The following is a 21899-nucleotide window of genomic DNA, read 5'->3' as shown; positions in this document are numbered from 1 at the left end:
CCCAACTCAAAAAAAAAAAAAAAAAAATCTTTGTTGTAAGTTGTTGCACCTGAGTCATCTTAGAAGTTGGCGGTGACTCATTTTAGGTGACATGTCAGGATGAATTCCTCCTTAAAAACCAGGCACCCGGGCCAGGCTCAGGTTATTTTATAATTGAAGTGGCTGTTATCAATAACTTTAATATTTATGAAGTCAAAAATTATCTTGCTGTGTGTTGAACTCTAAAACTTTAACAAGTACGTGTCTAAGAAACCTGAGGGATCAGAAGACTTACATTTTTAAAAACCTTTTTTTTTGTTTTTGGAGAAGTATTTTGGTGGTACTAGCACAAGGCCTGGCTTCCCTATCTGCTTGCAAATAGCAGGGTGTAAGGTAGGCACTTAGATTTTCATGACAGGATGTCAACTCTAATGCCAGGGTGCCTGGAATCTAAAGCATATAAAATCTCATAGGTTTAACTACTAGACCTTATTGGTGCATCAAACACTTGTCAAACAGTTGCTCCATGAAGTGACAGATCCAGAATTAGTCAAAAGTTTGCCTTAGACAGCTGCTTATTTTCATTGCAAGCACTGTTTTCAACTTTTCCATAGGTTGAAAATCTTAATAATTTGAAAAAGTAGTACAGCAAATACTCAAATGGTCACCATCTGATTCAATTATTCTAGTTTTTCATATTGTCTTTATCTACCTTTGTATTTATCCATTCATTTATCCTTTAACTATTTTAATGTAAATTGCAGATATCACCCCTAAATACTCAGTGTGCATCTCCTATGTGTATGAATACTCCCCTATATATCTACAATGCCTATTATACTTAAGAAAACTCAAAATTCCCTATTATGTAATACCCCAATGATATTAAAAATTTCTTGTTTCTATCTATGTTTCATATACTTTAAAAAATCTGAATTGTGATGTAATCAAAGGTTACATATTACATTTGGTTGTAATTCCTAGATTATTTAAACTTTCTGTATTAGTAACCTCATCTGAAAGTAACATTTCTGATTTTTACAAAATTATCTTCACCATATTAGAAATTATAGTTACTAGATAATCATTGATCATTATGAGTCAGGACTATGCCAGTGGCTTTATAAAATTTATTTTAATCAAATTCTAGTGTTAAAATGTCATTATATTTTGCCACTAACTTACATAGAGGAATGTTTATTAAATCTACTTATTTTGAGTAAGCTTCATATAATTCACAAACCTACAGTTAATATCACTTGTCAAATTTCAATGTATCACTTACATGAGCCAAACAAATATTTTATTTAGATCCAGAGAAAATAAGTTTTATGTCAGCAAACAGGTATACTTCCCTTGATTTGACAAGAAAGACAACCCAGCTCCAGGACCTCTGATCTGGGTTTCATAATTAGTGAAAATAAATGAATTCTGTGAAATATATGCCCACTGTTCTTGCTCCTTTGAAAAAAATTATTTAAAAAATTGTTAAGGTTTTGTATTTAATATAAACCACCCCAATATTTCTTGGAGATGGCCTGAATATGATCTTACTGACTTATCTCCCATTGGATGTCTAAATTAAGGTTGATTTTTTTCTTTGATACCTTTCATGCCAGATAACTAAATAATTGATTTTAGCATTTCAGTGATCCCAATTATTAATTTTTCTTAAACAGTCCTCTTCCTTATTTTTAAATAGGCCATATATGCTACTTTAAAAAATTATATTGAATATCTCCTTATTGTTACTTTAAATATTGCATACCTCTTTATTGTGAGGAAACAGTTATAGATTAATTTTCTGATTTTCATAAGTTTTTTTCTCATGTTCAGGGAAATCTCACTGCCTTACCTGTCAAATGAAGCACAATTTAAGTCATGCAAACACACAAGTAACTAGTAATTATATATTTGAAAGCTTATATTGACTTACTATTCTTTAAAAAATGTTTTCTTTAGGCACTTGAAGATTTCGGCTGCCTGAAAAGAAGTGGCAGGGACAGTGGCTACAGTGATATCTGGTGTCCTGACCGTGGAGAATTTCCTGCTTCTTCAAGCCACTACAAGAGAGAAGATTCCTTTGAAAGCTTGGATTCTTTTGGCTCTAGGTCATTGACTAGCTGCTCCTCTGATATCACATTGAGAGGGGGACGTGAAGGTGAATTGTGCTTTGGCTGTCTGTATATTTTTATTTTTTCATATCAAGATAGAACTGGGAACAGGAAAGAGTAGAAAAATGGAATAAAAACTATTTAAGCAAAAATTTCTCCAAGAAGTGGTTTTCCATAGAGACCCAAGTGTAATTGGGGATTTCTTTTTTGTGATTTTTTTCCCCACCCTTGTAGTGGAGATAGTTTCACTTTTTAAATTCTGTTTCTGCGTTCCTCATCAACAAGGGTACCTGCATAATCAATGTTTGTATACTTAACCCTGAATTGTACACTGCATCTTTATGATAATAAAAAAAAAATTCTATTTTTGGAGAGGACAGCAAGAAAACAGTTAACTGTGTTCTGTTTTATGAGTGATTGTCTATCCTGGCTCTTCTCTCTACAGATTCAGGCATAATAATTTGTGTTAATGAGTTCTATTAGCTGACATATCAAAACATAAGAAGTAATATAAGAGTCTGCAAAATGTCTCTTCTAGTTCCTGAGTAATTTTTTTCTCGCTTTTCCCCAAACTATAAAAAGAAAAATCTTAAGAAAAACAGGGAATTATTTTTAAAAATTATTTCTATCCATGAAAAGAAATGATTGCTATCTATCTTAATAGAGTATTGCGTTAAACATTGGTAGATTGGGTAACATGATATCTCACATGGTGATGGGAAATCTCTTTTGGTCTGTCAGGGTCAGAGCTAACCTGGGATGGAGCAAGTGTGAAAGGAACATGTTAATGAAAGTCCTACTGTTATGGGAAGAAACCTTTCCCAAAAATCCCAAGCTTATGGTCAATTCGATTATTTAAATGCGCATCTTATTCCTATGACTACCCAGTAGCGACAGCTATTTCTGACTATATTTTTCTAGCTGTTTAGATTTGACTAGATTGAACTCTCAAGTTCCTTGAAATGTTTCTGTGCTTTCAGGAACATCATCAACATGAAAAAAAATTAAGAGTTGTAGCTGTGACTCAATATGAAAAAAATGAAAAGTGCTGGCTGTGAACTTGTGCTTGATTGTTAGGGATTTTATTTTGTTTGTTTATTTGGAATATTTTATATTTCTAGATGTTTTTCCTAGCACATTTATTATAAAATATCAAGCACAAGCAAACTTAAAATAATTTTACAGTGAACACCATTTACTTACCACCTAATTGTATCTAACATTGTACTATGCTTACTTTATTGTATACCGTTCTCCCCCTCCCTGCACTAATTTTTATTTATTTCTAATTATCTTAAGTTATTTAAATTTTTTTGAGGCATTTCAGAATATATCTTCTGAATAACACTTCTCCTAAATACTCTAGTGTGCATGTCATTGTCATTTATTTGTCTTCTGATGTACAAGGCAACATACAATGAATTTGTTTTTCAAAAATAAAATTATTCAATTTATTAAGCACAGTAGCACAAAATTCAAATTCTTTATCTTTTAGAGGAGTGGTAGTAGTTAAAAATGAAACTAAAAAACTGTGAAAGACTTTAAGTGTTAACCTTTATAATTACTGCTGCATTTGTTGACTGTTTGCTATCTAGGTGTGATATTTTCATAGCCCAGATTACAATTACAATACTTGTAGGGATATGAATCTGAGTTTATGATTCATCTAAGTGGTTAAAGCTGTAAAAGCAGAGACTGAAATTCTGAACTCACCATACTACTCTGTCCTGACTGAAGAACCCACAACATGCAATGCTTAAATTCATATCTGGCCAACTAAGAATAGAAGGGGAAAAGATTGAGGGCCTGTGGTATTATACAGACTTCAGTGGTGCCAAAGCAGTGGCCCAATAGTGTGGAATCAAAGTCCTCTGACTGAATCCTTTTTAGACTGGGCGCCTGGTTCAGGTAACCACAGAGGAGGGCCACGGTCACATCCCTTTTTGATCTTGAGAAATGGGTTGCAGACCTTCTTTAAAGAGTGCAGAAGTGAAGCCTTGGTAATTACAACTAGGCAGGGGGAAAAAAGCCTAGGGTGGAGGCCCTAGGGGAGGATAAAGCTTTTTTTCATGATTAGTGTATTAATATTTCACTGCTACCCACTGGGTTGTTTCCCAAACTGATGATTACCACAATTTAGGATAATATTTTTAGAATTTCAGTGTCAGATTCCCTAGTTTTGTATGAAAACTCATATATCAAGAATGGTATTTAGGAAAAAAAAAAAAAAAGATCCAGCAACCCGCCCCAAAAAGCAAACAAACAAACAAACAAAAAGACCCCATAACCATGCAGGGCACTGCACTGGTCTTAAAAAAAAGATTTTAACTTTAAACATTCAGAAGTAGAATAGTCTATTTAAGATTTTAAAATTGCGCATGTACAAATTTTGGTAAAAGCCACAGACACATTCACTGGACACAAGGGAATAATGTCTTGTTTTTTAGAAGATAGTAAAAAGAAGGCACCAGATTGGCTTCTCCTCCTTCCCCTGGTTAAAACTGCTTATATTTTCTCCCTTTTGCCGTGACTCCCTTCTTACCCTACCCCTGTCTCATGGCTGTAAGTTAAACCACTTCCTGTAGACTCTTCTCCGTGTTATTTACTATAGATTCCTGCCAGGGAGGAGGGAGGAGAGGAGACTGCCTTTAGCTCAAGTTTACCCTGCAGGTGCTCTGTAGCTGTCAGACCTTTACTTGCACACCTTCTTTCCAAATACATAGAAATGAGGGTGGCAGGCTGGCAGGAGAGAAACTCAGCTTTGATCTGTGATGTGACTGTCTCTCCTTTTTTTCTATATCTTTAAAAAAGCAGATTTATTATTATTATTATTATTTTAAGAAAACAGGTGACTATTTGTATTTATCTGACCTTGAGATGTATCAAAGAGTATTCTTTTGAATTTGTGTTTAAATCATTTTGAATCAAAATACAAAGTTCCCATTATGGCTTCTAAAACCATCCTTAGTAGAAACCTTGAGTTCTGAGCTCTTCTTTAGGCTTAAGGCTCGAGATTCCTTTGGAACTTTAGAAGTCACCCAGTCCAACTCCTCATATCTAATGTGTGATTCTCGTTCGTGGGTCTTGTTCATAGACCTATTTGTGAGCTTGTGTTTTATTTTTGCTTCTCTTTGCACCTTCCTTATCTCTCCCCTTATGTCAATTTTAGATAACTGCATGCCTTATTTTAAATGACTGAGTCCTAGAATTTATTTTGCATGTCATCTTATGTGTCTGTGACTTTCCTGCTAAATTTTATTCATATGCTTTACATCAACAAATCTTATGAAAAATCACTGAGGCAAAGAAGATTGAGAAGGAAAGGGGTTCAAACTAGGACTTTTCCTGCTTAGAATGTGCAATGCAAAAGAATGTACTGCATGTGCTCCAGTATGCAAAGCAAGTTCCTCCTAATGGATCTTATCACAACTTCGTGACAAATTTCTAAAAATATTCTCTGCAGTTAGCAGCGGCTGCACTGGGTTTCCAAGGGAAAGACAAAGCAGGCGTGCTGTGTGGGTTTCAGTTAGGCAGATGATCTAGGGAATAAAGCCAATTCTTCTACCTTCTTTATAGGTTGTGAAAGTGACACAGATTCTGAATTTACGTCCAAGATGCAGGATTACAATAAAGATGACATGTCCTATCGGAGGATTTCGGCTGTTGAACCCAAGTCTGCTTTACCATTCAATCGCTTTTTACCCAACAAAAGTAGACAGCCATCCTATGTGCCAGCGCCTCTGAGGAAGAAAAAGCCGGACAAAAATGAGGATAACAGAAGAAGCTGGGCAAGCCCAGTGTATACAGAAGCAGATGGAACATTTTCAAGGTACTGGGATGCAATGTGATTATTGAGTTCAATATGCTTTGTGAATTGGTGGGATGTTAAATATGATCAAATGAATAGCTCTGAAACTATGTTTTGTAGATAATACATTAAACTGGACTATCGAGAATTTGTTTCTTACCTTTATTTTTAGTTGTACATATCTTGAGGATGTTTCTTCTGTTTTAGAATGTCAGCATATGATTTGCTAGGTCTTTTTTTTGATGCGTGACTTCAGTTTATTGGTATTTTCCAGTGTACTAGGTGACTTAATATTGTTCATTGTGAGCTCTGTTGTGTTACCTTTTTCCTTTTTTGTTTTTATTGATCTTAGTGGACATGAAAAGAACCCTTTAATTTCCTGTCAAATTAGCAGAACAGAGTGTGATTTTTCAAATCTAGCTTCCTGTCAGAAGGAGGCGTGTGGTTCTGAAAGTGATTCGGATTCTGAGTATGAACAAAGGTTGCCTGACATAATTTTGGATGACTTAGCCAACCGTAGATTTCAAGTGAAAAAGAGGCCCCAGAGTTTCGTCTTGAAAACCACCTCTCCTAACTCTTGTCCACAAATGTTTTCTTCTGCTGATACGTTAGCCACTGGGCTATATGAACTGACGAGGTCAGAAATATTTGTCCTGAATCTGGATGTCTTTCATGCCACTGATCTTAATTCAGAAATAACACCCCAAATTGTTTGCAATTTTTCTCTTTTTAACACAGCTTCTAATCAAGTGTCTTTGGCCCATGTGGATCTAGCTACTCCTGAATTAAAATAAGATACAGTTACAATGCCTTAACTTTGTTCTAGAAACTGTGGTGATGAGAATGGGAACTAATTTGCTTCATTTATAGTGATATAAACTTTGCGAGCTGGAAAGCATGCCTTTTGTATTCTGTGTCATAAATGCTCATTCAGTGTCTTAACATGGTTGGATGTTTTGAACAGTAGCCAGAGGAGGACTTGGGGCACCCATGTGGAGAACTGGCCAACAGTAAAAGAACCTTCAAACTCCTCTTGTTATTTGGAAGGGGAAGAAGAAAAGACATCAAGCATACCCAACACTGTTAAGGATGATTTTTATGTGCGCAAGCTAAGCCCAATCATGCCAAACCCTGGGAATTCTTTTGATCAGTTTCTTCCCAAATGTTGGACCTCAGAAGATGTGAACTGGAAAAGAATAAAAAGGGAAACTTATAAACCTTGGTATAAAGAATTTCAGGGATTCAGGTTTGTCGTTGTGCATGTTTCTATTATTCTAGTGTTCATTCAATACTCCTTCTGGGATTCTGTGTACATTTTTTGAGAGAAATAGAGAAAGGCTAATTCGTTTCCTTTAGCATCTGTAGAACATATGTAATTGAAATGAATTTCTGTTTAAATTTGAACCTTAGGATTTGCATCTTAAAATGCCCTTTTCTGTATGTAGTCAGAGTTTGACATTATTTTTGGTGGTTCTGTTTTTCTCCATTTCTCTGTCTTCTTCCCTCCCCCTCCTTGCTGCTTTTCTCCATGTCGCTCACAGTAGAAGGAATTCAGATTCTGAGGATGAGGACTCAGGCTCTGACAGAAGCGCCACCATTTTTAGTAGAATGCAAAAAGCAGAGTGTAGGCTAGATGGCAACTACCAAAGACCTTCACTCTTGCTGGAGCTAGCTACCAAACGGGCCAGCAAATCACGGGACACCCATGCAGCCTGGAGAAGCAGTGGTGCTTCAGATGACCCCAGGTGCACCTGTTTGCATGAGCCTGCCTACTGAGGCTCTGGCCTCAACCATCCCTCTGCCTGCTGTTGCTGCTACATTAACCTGGGGACTGGTTGCACTGAATCACGAAACCTTACTCACCTAATAGACTTAGTACAAAAGCATAATGTATAACATAGGGCTTTCTGCACAAGCAGGTCAGCTTGAAAGTCTATAGGCTTCAGCATTCTTCTTTAGCATAATAATGTGTGAGTTTAATAATTGTACGTGGCAGTTATTTTGGAAAATCACTTAAAAAAAACTTGTTAGAAAAATTACCTGATTTTACATGTGTGCTACGTGTGGAAATGTGGAGAAAGGAAATAACTTTTAGGTAGAGACAGGGAAGGGCAAGCCTGGAAAAAAAAAAAAAACTTCAGAGCAATTTATCTTCTTTTTTTCCTGCTGATTACATATACCTATTGTATAAAGTGCATGGTGTCCAACTCTAGAAACTTCCAAGATCATTCTTTCTTTTCTAGGGAGGAATTAGGTTACTCTGGCTAGTGGAATGAGTAAGGGGTGTATACAAAGGAGAGGCATGCTTATATGTGTGTCAGAAAGGGATGCTTGATCCATGTTCCTGTCCCATTGGTTGTCCTTGATGGCACCCACCTTTCCTGAGAAGTATGCTCTGCTCTTGTGTCTTTAAATGCTATCCAGAAAAGTCACAGGAGATAGCATTAAATGCTAATCTCTCTTCCTAGCAAGAGTCCCTTCCATGCCCCCTAAAATAATTCACCCTTGGGAACAGGTTAGTTGTTGGTCTGCTACCTCATCTCCTTTTCTCCTTAAACTTAATAAGATTCTCCCTTCCTTTTTCCTTTCTGTGCATCAGTCAGTTTTTATTACTTCAGGCCCTCCAAACATACTCTGATGACATCTTGACTTCTGAAACAAATATAAAAATTGATCCCACTTCTGGCCCAAGGCTCATAACACGCAAGAGGAATCGCTCTCATGCACCAGGCTATAGAAGAGATGACCTCGAGATGTCAGTCCTGGATCCTGACTTAGAGAACGATGATTTCTTTGTCAGAAAGACTGGGGCTTTCCACGCAAATCCATATGTACTCCAGGCTTTTGAAGACTTTAGAAGGTTCTCTGAGCATGATGATTCCGTAGAGCGAGATATAATTTTGCAATGTAGAGAAGGTGAACTTATACTTCCGGATTTGGAGAAAGATGATATGATTGTTCGTCGAATTCCAGCACAGAAGAAAGAAGTGCCCCTGTCTGGGGCTCCAGATAAATACCAACCAGTCCCTTTCCCTGAACCCTGGACTCTTCCTCCAGAAATTCAAGCAAAATTTCTCTGTGTACTTGAAAGGACATGCCCATCCAAAGAAAAAAGTAATAGCTGTAGAATACTAGTTCCTTCATATCGGCAGAAGAAAGATGACATGTTGACTCGTAAGATCCAGTCTTGGAAACTGGGAACCACTGTGCCTCCGATCAGTTTTACCCCTGGCCCCTGCAGTGAAGCTGACTTACAGAAATGGGAGGCCATCCGGGAGGCCAGCAGACTTAGGCATAAAAAACGGCTGATGGTTGAGAGGTCAGAGTGTGTTTCTGCAAGAGTTTTGCTTGAAGTGAATGGTCTTGTGTAACTTTTCTTGTGCGAGAAAGCATCATCATGTTGTTCAATTCTGCATGTCGTGTGTCATTTTGAAGCATTCTGTAAACATTTAATTTGCTTTGAAAAACTCTTAGTCATTTTGTAGAAAAAAATACAATTCCGTATTTGCATATTCTAAATCACTCATTTAGGCCTATTTAAGAAGGTGTATACCCAAACCTTGCCTTTGACCTTAAGCAAGACTGTGGTACTATTCTACAATATGAAGTTTTTATCTATAGTTAGACTTTTATTCTCATGTTTTGGCATTTCTGACACAGTTTGGTTATACTCTGGTTTTTTTTTTGAGTTGGAGTCTCACTCTGTCACCCAGACTGGAGGGCAGTGGCCGTTCCCGGCCACCATAGCCTCAACCTGCTGGGCTCCAGCGATCCTTCCACTTCAGCCTTCCAAGGAGCTGGAACTACAGGCGTGCACTACCATACCCGGCTAGTTGTTTTTTTTTATTTATTGTAGAGACGAGGTCTCGCCAAGTTGCCCAGGTGGGTCTTGAACCCGCGGGCTCAGGCAATCCACTCACCTCAGCCTCCCAAAGCACGGGATTATAGGCTGAGCCACCGAGCCCAGCTATACTCTGGTTTTATGTGTTGCTCACTTTTTATAGTGTGTGAAACTTTGGGAGGAAAATTTTCCCTTAAAATATGGCATTGCAAATTTCATTTAACTTAATTTTTGTTTTGATCTAGGGTCCTTGTACAATCAATTTGTATCTTATTTTTATATACAATTTAAAGTTCAGTGCAAACTTTGATGTTAAATGCATGAATAATATTTACTGTCTGCTGAATTTTACATGTATGTAATTTTGGTAGTTTTGATAATGTATGTGTTATGCAACTTGTCTTTTTGATGAATGTTCAGTTTATTGAACTTAGGGATGGACAAATCTGATTAGGCTGAAAACATTAGTAGATCAGAATCTAACTTACCAGTTCCTGTCAACGTGAAGCCTTTTCTTACAAATTTTTTGGCTCAGAGTAAATTGAGGATATCTTTCATTTTGCTTAATCTGAATTTCTTGAGAGAGGAGATGGATGAGAACTTGAAACATGGTCAAGAATGGGTCAGAAGAAGCAACCTTTTGAGATTTGTCTATCTCCAGTTAGACTCTTAAGTAAAAGACATCGAACATTTAGAAACTGATACAACTGGATAAAAATTACTTTTTAATTTTTGATTTTCTGGTTTCTTAGACTCTTTGAAAAGATTTATGGTGAGAATGGGTAAGTTTTGCAGTTCACAGTAAAAATTCTGTGCATATGGTTTGTTCTTTGTGTTAGTCACTTCTGTCCTGGCATGGCACTAAATGGGGATATTGTGTACTGTGCATGCAATTTTTAAAATGGGAAATTTTTATTTTGCAACCTACTCGTAATATTTCTGCTTCTCAGTGCCCAGTGCATGAAGTGCTACATAACAAATAGTTTGCTTTATTAGAAGATTAAAATTCAGCTTCATCCCTTTTTCCTCTTCTTAAAAATTTAATGAGTTGATTAAAAGTAACAAGAGCACTTACCTAAGATTAAGTACATGTGTCTTGGTATTTGGTTGCTGCATAGACTAAAATTTTGATTTCTGGTTGTTAAAGAACTACATTTTAGAACATCTGTGATGGAAAAAGACTATCAGCATTTACGTCAAGGTTAGAATGTACACAACTGACCTTATCTACAAACTCGGCTCATGGAAAGCTTTGTTAGTGGTGAGGCATTGATCTGCCTATAGTGGTATTTGGAACTATTTTCAAGATTCCTGATTAGGGCAAAGTGTTAGACTATAGAAAGAAAGTTCTGTATTTTTTTTTTTTTTTTTTTTTTTGAGTTGGCGTCTCACTCTGTCACTCAGACTGGAGTGCAGTGGCTGTTCCCGGCCACCGCAGCCTCAACCTGCTGGACTTCGGCGATCCTTCCGCCTCAAACTTCCAAGTAGCTGGAACTACAGGTGCATTACCACGCCTGGCTAATTTTTTTTAATTTTATTGTAGAGATAGGGTCTCACTTATCTGTAAGTGATTCACGACCCGCAGGGGTCTTGAATCCACGGGCTCAGGCAATTCACTCACCTCAGCCTCCCAAAGCGCTGGGATTACAGGCTGAGCCACCAACCCTGACTAAATCCTGTATTTTTTATCCTTTGAAATCAAATCCTGGATTTGATTTCAAGGGGTCGAAAACACATGATTTGATTTCAAGGGATCCAAAACATGTAACATGCTGTGTTTATAGTGCAAAATTGACTCTTCAAAATTGCAAAAATCTTTGTAATTTCTAATATTGTTTCAAGGACTATATTTATAACTCTTTTTTTTTTTTTTTTTTGGTCCACTGTTTAATTCTGCTCACCTGGTAGACATAATAGCATATTATAATATAAAACTAGCTTTCTGGAAATATTTTCCATTTCTAGAAGAAATGAAACTTAAAATTAAATCACTTACATGTTCTTAGTACAAAATCACCATGTGACTATATCTTAATATTTTCTACCAAACTTCCTGTAACTTTGTAAATCTAAGGGCTAATAGTTTTTGAGAAGGGGAACAGAGTTTAAGGACATTGAATATTGTAATCTGCCTAAGCCTTAGTAGCTAAGTATCTTCCTCTACAAGGATTTCATCTCTAAAAATCTTTAATTTTAATACCTTTTTTATATCTTTGATAATTCAGAAATCTTAGAAGCTACTAAAATTACTGTTTAAAGCAGTATAATCATTCTGGATGTCATAGGTGTAATTGAGCCATGGGCAACTAATGGCAAGTACTTCTCAGCCACAGATTTTAAAACTCGACCTCCCAACATGCTTTCCACGTGCTGTGGAAAGGCATTATCCCCTATTCTGCTCATCAGCGTGATGCTTAAGCATCTGTTATTCTCAGTTCCTCATGGGAAAGCTGTTTCAACTTGATTCAAAATGCTTGAAGATGCAAAGAGATTTTTATTGATAACTTTCAGAAGCATTTTCATTTGTAAATTAAATGTGACTTTATAATATGTCTCAGAAATAGTTGTTTTTCCTAGTCCAAGTATGGGATGGGAATATGAACACGCACAGTTCTTTCAATGACTGGTGTATGTTCTCTCTAGTGAAGGGTAACTTATATGACAATTCAGAAAAGAGAAACCTAAAGCCAGAGCTCCAAAAGCTAAGGATTTTTCTGGATTGCAGATAGCAGTAGCAGTTGTTCTCTACAGACTCTTCCAAGATAGTTGTTTGGATAATACAGTATTTGTTTTAAAGGATGTTCTGCATGCAGTTTAGTGCCAAGGTAACTACACAAATAAAACAAAATTGTCTGTAAATTGAGGTTGGTGAATACCTCATGACTTGTCAAATAATGGAAGGTAATATGAATGTGTCTTTAAAGAACTTATGTGCTTTAGACCCCTTGAAATCAAATCTAGCATATAGGATTTTTTCTATCATCTATCAGTTACCAGTACTTTTTTTTTGAGTTGGAGTCTCACTCTGTCGTCCAGACTGGAGTGCAGTGGCTGCTCCCGGCCACCGCAGCCTCGGCCTGCTGGGCTCCAGCGATCCTTCCGCCTCAGCCTTCCGAGAAGCCGGAATTACAGGCATGCGCCACCACACCCAGCTGATTTTTTGATTTATTGTAGAGATGAGGTCTCACTGCCCAGGCGGGTCTCGAACCCGCGGGCTCAGGCAATTCACTCACCTCAGCCTCCCAAAGGCGCGGGATTACAGGCTGAGCCACCGAGCCCGGCACCAGTACTTTTTTAAAGTTGATCTACTATAATAAAAATATACATTTAAATTGGATTAAGTATAGGCTTTTAATCTAGAACTTGGTTTATGCTTATGCTGAGTGATATTTCTCTGAACATAATGTACATTGTCAAGCTTGACACACTAACCTGGAAAAGCATTATTGCTCAATATCCTGTAACTGAAAAATAACTGCCTATAACATGACTACCTTGTTTTTGGTAAAGACCATGTTAAAGAGAAATGAGCAATATCTTTTGAAGTCTTAGGCTGTTAATTTCTGGCTTGCTTTTTATTTGGCATTTAACACCTATCTGTTTATTTTTAGTAAGATGCTTTGTATGTGACTGTCATTTGTGTATGCTTTTGTGTTGCATGGACTTATGCCTGTATGGTTTCATGAAATTTGAAAATTTGATTGTTTTTTGCAAAGGTATTAATGGCAAAAATTTGTTGTAAAAGTATGTAGATGTAATATTGTAATGTGATTAAGTGATTTAATCTGCTGCCAGTATCCACAGGAAACAAATGCTGATTCAAGGTGAAGTTGTAATGAAAGACAACTGAGACACCAATATTTCACTTATGGGTTGGACTAAAGATTCTATAGAATTATAAAGATATATAAGACAACAAGAATAGAAAATAAAGCTGATATGAACTATTTCTGGAAATTTTCCCTCCAGGGAGTGTTTGGTAGTATCTGGAGACATTTTTCTATTGGCCTAAGCCAGTGGGGGTAGGGGGTGGAGGGGATGGGGAAGGGCTGCTACTGGCTTCTAGTGCCTTCATAGCCAGGGATGCTGCTGCTGAATGTCCTACAATATACACCAACTTACTACAACTAATAATTTTCTGGCCCCAAAACATCAACAGTGCTGCTGTTGAGAAACTCTGATTTAGACTATAAAATTAAAAATGAAAAATTCTCATTATAGTGCCTTATTCTAGTGTATGATAATTCCAAACTTGTTATCCGGGTTTTAGCTTGATTATTCATCCAAGAATTCCTATAATAACTAATTCAAATATATAATGCCCAACGAATATATATTGGAGGTACACAAATAAGTAAATTACGATTTCCCTCTGAAAGCTGGGGACCTTTAATTTAGATCATGGAATTTCTATTTGTTGTGTAAGGCTATCAGTGATTTTATTTTTGGGAAAGTTTACCATATACTGTCCTCTTTGATCCCTTATTCCTTAGATACTCATCTCTAAAGTTCCGGAAAGTGAGTTCTAAAATGAAACACCTAAGACTAGTCAAAAGGTGCCAGGAGTGTAGTAGGTGATCCACATAGTGGGAGAAGAGAGAAAGGCTTTTAGTGATTTTTTTTATGGTTGATATCTAGAAGGTTAACTTTCCCTTTCTTCCTGTCTTCCCCTTAAATACTATTTTAAAAAATTATAGTCAACCAAAAAAGCAAGACACTAGCCCTGTATTTGGTAAAAATCTAAATGCAGTTCTAAATTGGAGTCTTTCCAAATAAGGAAATACAAATGAAGCAGGACTTGTAGGAGAATTATGATGAGATTTGCTTGTGAATAGTCCTTCATTCAGCAAAACATACTAGAGCCCTGCAGTCCTTCATAGTTTCCCAAGCAATTTTCCTGATGCTATCTCTGGTGCTTATCTCAATTCTGTGAGATAGACAGGTAGGTATTACCTGTATCTTAGAGATGTGGAGAAAGAGAAACAAGTACTGCAGCTTTCCCAAGGACTTATGCCTTAGGAGTGGTAGAACTGGACTAGGACTCTGCCTCGTGAGATAATCCACGTAGAATGCTTGCCGGGGTTGCTGCCACACAGCAAGCCCTTAGAAGTTGGATATTATGCTGTTAATACTGATAAGGAAATAATTCTTCATGATCTGGCCAAGAGGCTCTTGTACTCCAAAAGTTCTAGATTGTATCAGGATGATCTGGAGTGGTGTCTCTGATTTGAAACATCTTGGAGAGTTAGCTGTTGGGATCCCATGCAGTCATGTTTGCATGAATAAGAATTGGTATATAGCACCAGATGGGTTTAAACCCTGTGTGCAGTCAACACAACCATGTTCAATTCTCATAGCAAACCTTCCACTTAGCAGAGGAAGAACTGAGGCTCAAGTGAACTGATGTATGTCAGCTTGGGGTGAGATCTGGAACCACAGATCTGGAGCCCGGGGCCCTCCCCTCCTGGCTCCTTCCGTACCTAGTTCCCTCTGCTATGGACTGTGTGCAGGCTTTATGTGGATTACTTTATATCCCCTAGGGAACAAACTGAGCTCGCATTTCTGCCTTACACAGGGACTTGTCTACTCTGGAATGTATGGGACTCACTTTGATCATAGTAAGGGCCTCCTGTGTGCCAGGCTCTGTTCAGAACTGGGGGAGCCCAGGAGAAGGGTATAGTCTCACCCTTGATAAGCACATTTCTTAGGAAGACATGCTATCTTTTCACAGTGCAGGAGGTTGAGGGTGAAAAGGAGAGCACCCCTGGGAGATTCTGGGCCAGGTCTGTTCATCTAGCTTTCCTCCCACCAAAATATTATCAAATAATTAACTAACATTTTGATTTTTATTCTGGACTTTACACAATCTCATGTGTTGGGTGTCTAGATTCACCTCATGCTCTGGTCCTGAAAATTTTTTCCAGCCTCTTCTTCATGAGTCTACTGTGTAGCATTAGCTCAGATAGCCTCATTCTGTTCAATATGACTTCATATTCTCAAAATCACAGAAATCAATTTTATTTATATATCCATATATATCCATATGTGTCTTCATATATTCTCTATGTCTTATTTATTCCTTAATAAATCCTATGAAACTTTCTCTATAGAACTTTGGATAGCAACAGCCTGCAAAAATAATTGGAAACATTTTAAGTGTATTTTGCTTGATTTAATAGGATAAAACCTATCTTGTTCTTAGCATGGATATTAAAATAAGTTTATCCTGCATGCCATTTTCTGTGTTAATGTGTTTTCTTCCCAAGCAACACAAGACCTGTGAGGGAGAAATAGGCAAAATGTGCATGTGCTTACATGTGCACTATGTATGATATAAGACTGAGAATTAAGTACCATGAAACAGGTGTGGCTAAAGCAGTAGAGGAGTTGAGAGAAGGGACAGACCACTTTTGATATGGAAAAGCTAGGAAGACTTTCTTCAAAGTGATAGAATATCATCTAGGTTATTAATTCAGCACATTGATTGAGCACTTACCACAGGCTGGGCTTTCTTTTAGGCACAAGTGATACACCAGTAGTCCAGAAGACTCCTGCTTTATAATCTTACAGGGCAAAGCAAGTTATATGTTAACATATATACAATTTAGATGGCAATACATGCTATGGAGGAAAGAGGATGAGGGATAGGATGAAGGGGGCATTTGCTATTTCTTGTAGGGTAGTCAGGGAAGGAAATACCAAGGGGACATTTAAGCAGATATCTGGAAGTGAGAGAGAATCCATGTGGATGTTTAGATGAAGAGCATTCCAGGCAGATGGAAGAGCAGGGGGAGAAGCAAGAGGTTTTAGTAGAGCCAGGAGGCTTGTTGACTGGAGCAGTGTAAGGGAGGGTGTGCTGCAGAAAGACACAGAGAGGCAGTAGTGACAAGGTAATGGTGAGCCTCTTATGTCTTGGAGGAACTTGCTTTTTAAAAAAATGTATTTTAAAGATGTGGGGTACAATTCAGTATTAGGTATGGAACCTGTTTTTAATTGTAGTGAGATGGAAAGAAATAGGTGGGTGCTGAGTAGCAGTATACCATTATTTGAATGCAGTCTGGGAGGATCTCTCTGACTGCAATATGAGAATGCACTGTCGGCAAGGAAGGGGTGGAAGCAGAGAGATTATTATAATCCAAGTAGATGTGATGTGATTACTATAATCATAATAATACAGGTGGGGATTCTTGGATCAAGGTGTAATGGTGTAGGTGGTGAGAAGTGGTTGTATCCCAGATATATTTAGAAGGCAGAGTATTAGAATTTATTGATGGGATCAGTTATGATGTATGAGAGAAAGAAAGGAATTCTGATGACTCCAAGATTTGTGGCCTAAGGTCAGGAAGGATGGAATTGACCTTTACTGAGACAAGGGAGATGAGTAGTGATGATTCATGGTTTTCGTCTTTGACAAATTTGAGATGCCTGTTAGATTTCCAAGTGGAGAATGAATAGGAGGTATGTACCCATCCAAGGATCCTGAGGAATGATGGCATTTAAAAAGCCATATATACTGATAGGCTGTTGAATTGGAGGGAACATTTGAGGAAAGCTGTTCATTGGATGTGGAGGTTGGGCGATAATTTAAGAAGCTATTTTGGAAGTTCAGGTAAGAGTTGACTGTATCTGATCTAGGGTGTTGGCAATAGAGGTGGAAAGAACTAGACACTAACTGAGAGGACTTGATAACTAATTGAAAGTGGGGAGAAGGGAGAAACAAAGGTGAAAAATAGTTCTTAGGTTTCAAATGTGGATGATTGGAGGGCAGGTAACCATATTAGCAGCCATAAGGAGAAAAGCAAGTTTGGAAACATGATTGAGTTTGGCTTTATCAACAATAACCATGTATTTAGTGAGTTACAGTTTAAAAAATCCCTTCTAGATATTATTTTAATTGGTTCTTTTACAAGTGAGGTGCCTAGGGGATATACATGAAGAAATATTATTCAAGAAGCAATTGGAAATGAGTCAAAGGAAGGACTGGTTTAAGGTGTAGATTTGGAAGTCATTTGCTTGGAAATTGTAGTTGAATTTCTGAGCAAACTAAGAGCAAGTTTGTTATAAAAGATACTTTTATATGATGGCAAAATCATGGGTAAGGCAAAATTTAGGTGTCCAAGGAGGAGATGTAGATTTACTGAATAAATAAAAGTGTAGTTAGTCAGTTACAGTGAAATAAAATCAGAAGTGCAGTATGAAAGACCAATAGAAAGGAAAATTCTGGATGCCCCACCTTCAAAAGCACACTTAGGTGCTCCTTCTCCCTCCTCCTCCCCCTCCCATCTCCCCCTCCCCCTCCCTTTCATTCCTACTTGCTTCTCAGTATTCACATCTGAGTCCCACCTTTCCTGGAGGCCTTCTTCAATCTCTTTTTTTTTTATCTGGTATAGGTTACCAATCCCTTTTATGTGCAGGAAGGCAGCACACACGTGCCTGTGTCTGACACCCCACACTGTTCACTGGTTTCTAATGTGGATTGAGCTCTTTGAGAGCTACACTTCATTGCGTTCTTGTAGAGGTGTTACAAGTTACCTTAATAAAAAAATAAGTCAGTTTATAGAGGTAGTTATGATAGACTATTAGAAACTGCTCAGGTGCTTTGAGAATAAGTCCAGTGCAGTTATGGGGCAGATCTTAAAGAATCTTTAAGAAGCAGCAGCACATTTATTCATGATATTGAACTTGAGGAGAAAATATCAGGTAATCATTAAATTATTTAATAAGTCTCCAGAAAAGGTAGCCAAACCTCAACAGATTATCTTTGGGAGAGATAGAAAAATAGAGGTAATTTTAGTGACCATTATTTTTCCAAAGTAATTCTTTTGTGCATTGACTTTCCTCCAAATGAACATTGGGTTGTTTTTTCAGACTTGCACAGCGTTAATCTAATAGTTTTGTGAAAAAATTCACACTTGAGTTGAGTGCTAGGCTCTTGTTTCTGCGTCTTGGAAAAACACCATTTATCTCTGTCGTGCTACTTATGTGATACTATCACTAAAGCATCTAGGTAGTACAGCAGAAATTTAGGTGGAATTTCCAAATATAAGTCCAACCTTCCAGTTTAACCTTTAAGTCTGCTCATGTGAACTTTGGTAACTGTAGGTATTTTTGTTGTAGGAGTAAGTCCTTGAGTGATGTCAATGCAGAGGATGTTCAAAATTTGCGTCAGCTACGTTACGAAGAGATGCAGAAAATAAAATCACAATTAAAAGAACAAGATCAGAAATGGCAGGATGTGAGTATTTTTTAGATGGAGATGGGGAGAATTTGTTTGACTTTACTTTGCTTCTCTTAAAAGAAAATATACTCAAGACAATTTTTCTTGCTATTTCAGAATTCGGTTTTATAGAAAATATGAACATATATAGGTTTTTAAACCTTTTTTTGCTTATTACTATTGCATATTTTAAAGGCAATTGTGACAAATATTAGAGGATGTTTATCTGTTAATATTCTGTGAATTTTCAAATATGTAAAGTTGCTTCCTTGTAGTATTATTGACTTGTTTAGTTGTTTTGGTGGCTGAATTTGGGGTATGAATGTTAACTATGCTTAGGATGGGAAAAGACTTTGCCAAGATTAGGGATAGGAGAGGGACACGGTCTAGCACAGACACTGGCATCAGTGGAGGGAGATGAAGAGGGTTTCTAATTAAGAGTTAAGTAAGGATATTTGAGAAGAAATAAGTAATATTTTGGCTGAAGATGTCATTATCTAATATAAATCAAAATGAGATGTTGTCACAAAGGTGACACGTACTGCCAGGTGTTTATATGGATATAGACTTCATCTTTAGTTTTGATCCTGAAGAAAAAGTTATATCTTTTTGTTAATTGAGTAATTGTTATAAATTTGAGGAATGTAATGAAGTACAATAGGTAAAGTATTTTTCAGAGCAAACTCAAAGGAGTTTGAGGACAACTTTATGGTAAGAATTGAGTGGTAGCATGAATAAAGGGGTCAGTGACAGTAAATCTTAATTTTCAAAGGAATTAAAATCTATGAAATGAAGAAGAAACCCTTGCCTTGGCTACATTTCTAACTTCCAGCATCTCTTTTAATTGTTAACTCAATTTAATTTTCCAGAAACAGTAATTCAATGTCACTTTGCTAAAATACATGGTGAGTTTTCTGGCATGAGAGTAAGTACTGAGGGGTTTTTCATTCAGATGAAAATTAATGCCAGTTATCCTGTAGGACTAAATGTGCACTGCTTTTGTTCTTTCTGGAAAGAGTTCATATTGTTTTCAGGCTGTTTTTAAAGGAGGAGTGACCCTGTGGGCTCCCAAAGGGTATATACTAAGCTTACTTTGCATACCCTGGGGGTGAGGTTTGGTTTAGTCTGAGACCTTGAATTTGCTTCTGTTTGGACTGGAATGTCACTAACAGTTCTTAGTTTGACATTTCTCTACTTTAGGTGCTTAGAAAAGTTTGTACTTTGAAAAGTGTCTTAACTCCTGGGTGTCAGAACCAGCCTAGGTTGCTAGGGGGAATTGGAAATCTGACTTAGGTTGATTGTCCTTGGGGTCATCCAGCTGAGTTAGACTTGGATTCCTGGAGGCTATAGAAGATGTGTTGGCTTGTTCCTGCAAGATCTTCCTTATTGGCTTGTCCTGTTTGGACTTAACCCTTTTGAAATCACATATCAGAGTCTTGCCTTCCCAGAAAAGCTTTCCCAAACTCTTTCCTTCTTGAGGGGAACCACATTTTATTCATCTGTTTACTTATAGACCTGTCTTCAAGTGGGTACTGAGCTTGTGTTTGTTAAATGAAAGATGAATGATGTATCGGAGCTTAACCATCACAATCATATTTCTGTTTCCGTCTTAGAGAGAAACATGTTGTTTCACGCAGCAACCAGGTTATTGGAGTGAGATGAAAATGAGTTTCAGACAGGCCTTAATCTATCTCACTGGCACCTAATTACAAGCATTTAGCATTCTTTGTGAAATGGGCAACGAGGCAGACACTTTCTGGGAAAACAGAAATGGAGTCTATCTTATTAGGTCAAGTTTTTCAGACACATGAGATAAAGGCTTGGTACAGAAACACTGGCTATAAAAAGCAAATTTAGGGCACCTTGGCATCCAGTTGGAGTGAATAGTTTCAGTGATGTAAAAGGATACTCTGGCATTCTCTCACTGCTAGAAAGTGTGTAGAAATTCAGGTATACCCCTGCTAATGTGATTTTTCTTTCAGGACCTTGCAAAATGGAAAGATCGTCGAAAAAGTCACACTTCAGATCTACAGAAGAAAAAAGAAGAGAGGGAAGAAATTGAAAAGCAGGCACTTGAAAAGTCTGAGAGAAGCTCTAAGACATTTAAAGAAATGCTGCAGGACAGGTAATAAGGTTGAATGTGTCTCACGGCTGGAGGGATCAGTGTTAGATATTTGTGTAAGTGTAGTGTGACTTTAATCAAATATACAATGGAACGTTCAGGATTTTGCTCTGCAGTGAGAAAAGCAAAGTATTGCTGAAATAGTGATCTAGAGTAACAAAATAAATGAGAACATAAAGTAGATGTGCACTATTTCTTCTTTTTACATTGTGCATTCACATGCAGAATTGGATGGTACTGACTTTATTTAGTGTAGACAAAATACTGCTTTTTACTCTTAAGTGAATTTAGGAATGGAATGGCCCAATAAAATCAGCTCTTACTTTTAACTAAATTGTTTATAACACGATAAAGTTCTTTTTATGTTTTGTGGTGCAATTTAGATTATATTTTAAAGGAAGTTTATACATAAATATGTGGGTTTATTTATTCTTTGCTTTGCAACATAATAGCATAAAGGTCACATTTAAACTTAAAGTAGTTACTGTCTGAAGGCTTAGGATATTTATAGGTCAGGGAAAAGACAAATATGCTTCCACTGCAATATCAAAAAGGAAATATATTGTCAGATGGAATTAAACAAAGCTCCTTCCTGTCCTAAAAACCATTGATAAGCATGGTTTCATTCACTTAAATGCAATTCAGTTAGCTTGGGAGGTAGGTACTCCTTTCTAAATGTGAGAGATGAGGAAATTTCATGAACTTTTCTATAAATATGGATGGTGGATTTTAACCCCGAATAATTGTTTGTGCAGGTTCTATCAAGCTGTATGAAATCATACGCTAGCTTGATCTCCATAAAAGCATGAGTTGTTTGT

General features: G+C 37.1%; 1 protein-coding gene across 3 annotated transcripts in view; it reads left to right on the top strand.

The window, feature by feature from the left end:
* Window positions 1-21899, top strand: part of LMO7 (LIM domain 7) — a 127017-nt gene that overhangs the window by 69881 nt on the left and 35237 nt on the right. For 2 of the 3 annotated variants that reach the window (XM_021707374.1, XM_021707373.1), the window contains exons 6-12: window positions 1942-2140; window positions 5670-5922; window positions 6866-7147; window positions 8501-9220; window positions 10495-10524; window positions 18860-18977; window positions 20942-21084. In XM_021707374.1, the coding sequence (XP_021563049.1) occupies window positions 5708-5922; window positions 6866-7147; window positions 8501-9220; window positions 10495-10524; window positions 18860-18977; window positions 20942-21084 (1508 nt within the window). In that variant the 5' untranslated portion in view covers window positions 1942-2140; window positions 5670-5707. The remainder of the gene's footprint in view (window positions 1-1941; window positions 2141-5669; window positions 5923-6865; window positions 7148-8500; window positions 9221-10494; window positions 10525-18859; window positions 18978-20941; window positions 21085-21899) is intronic. The other variant, XM_021707375.1, reaches the window with a different exon arrangement.

The sequence above is a fragment of the Carlito syrichta genome, unplaced genomic scaffold (genome assembly GCF_000164805.1).
Source record: "Carlito syrichta isolate Samal-C Ts95f unplaced genomic scaffold, Tarsius_syrichta-2.0.1 Scaffold316894, whole genome shotgun sequence".
Taxonomy (NCBI): Eukaryota; Metazoa; Chordata; class Mammalia; order Primates; family Tarsiidae; genus Carlito; species Carlito syrichta.
This window is presented reverse-complemented; position numbering and strand designations above follow the sequence as displayed.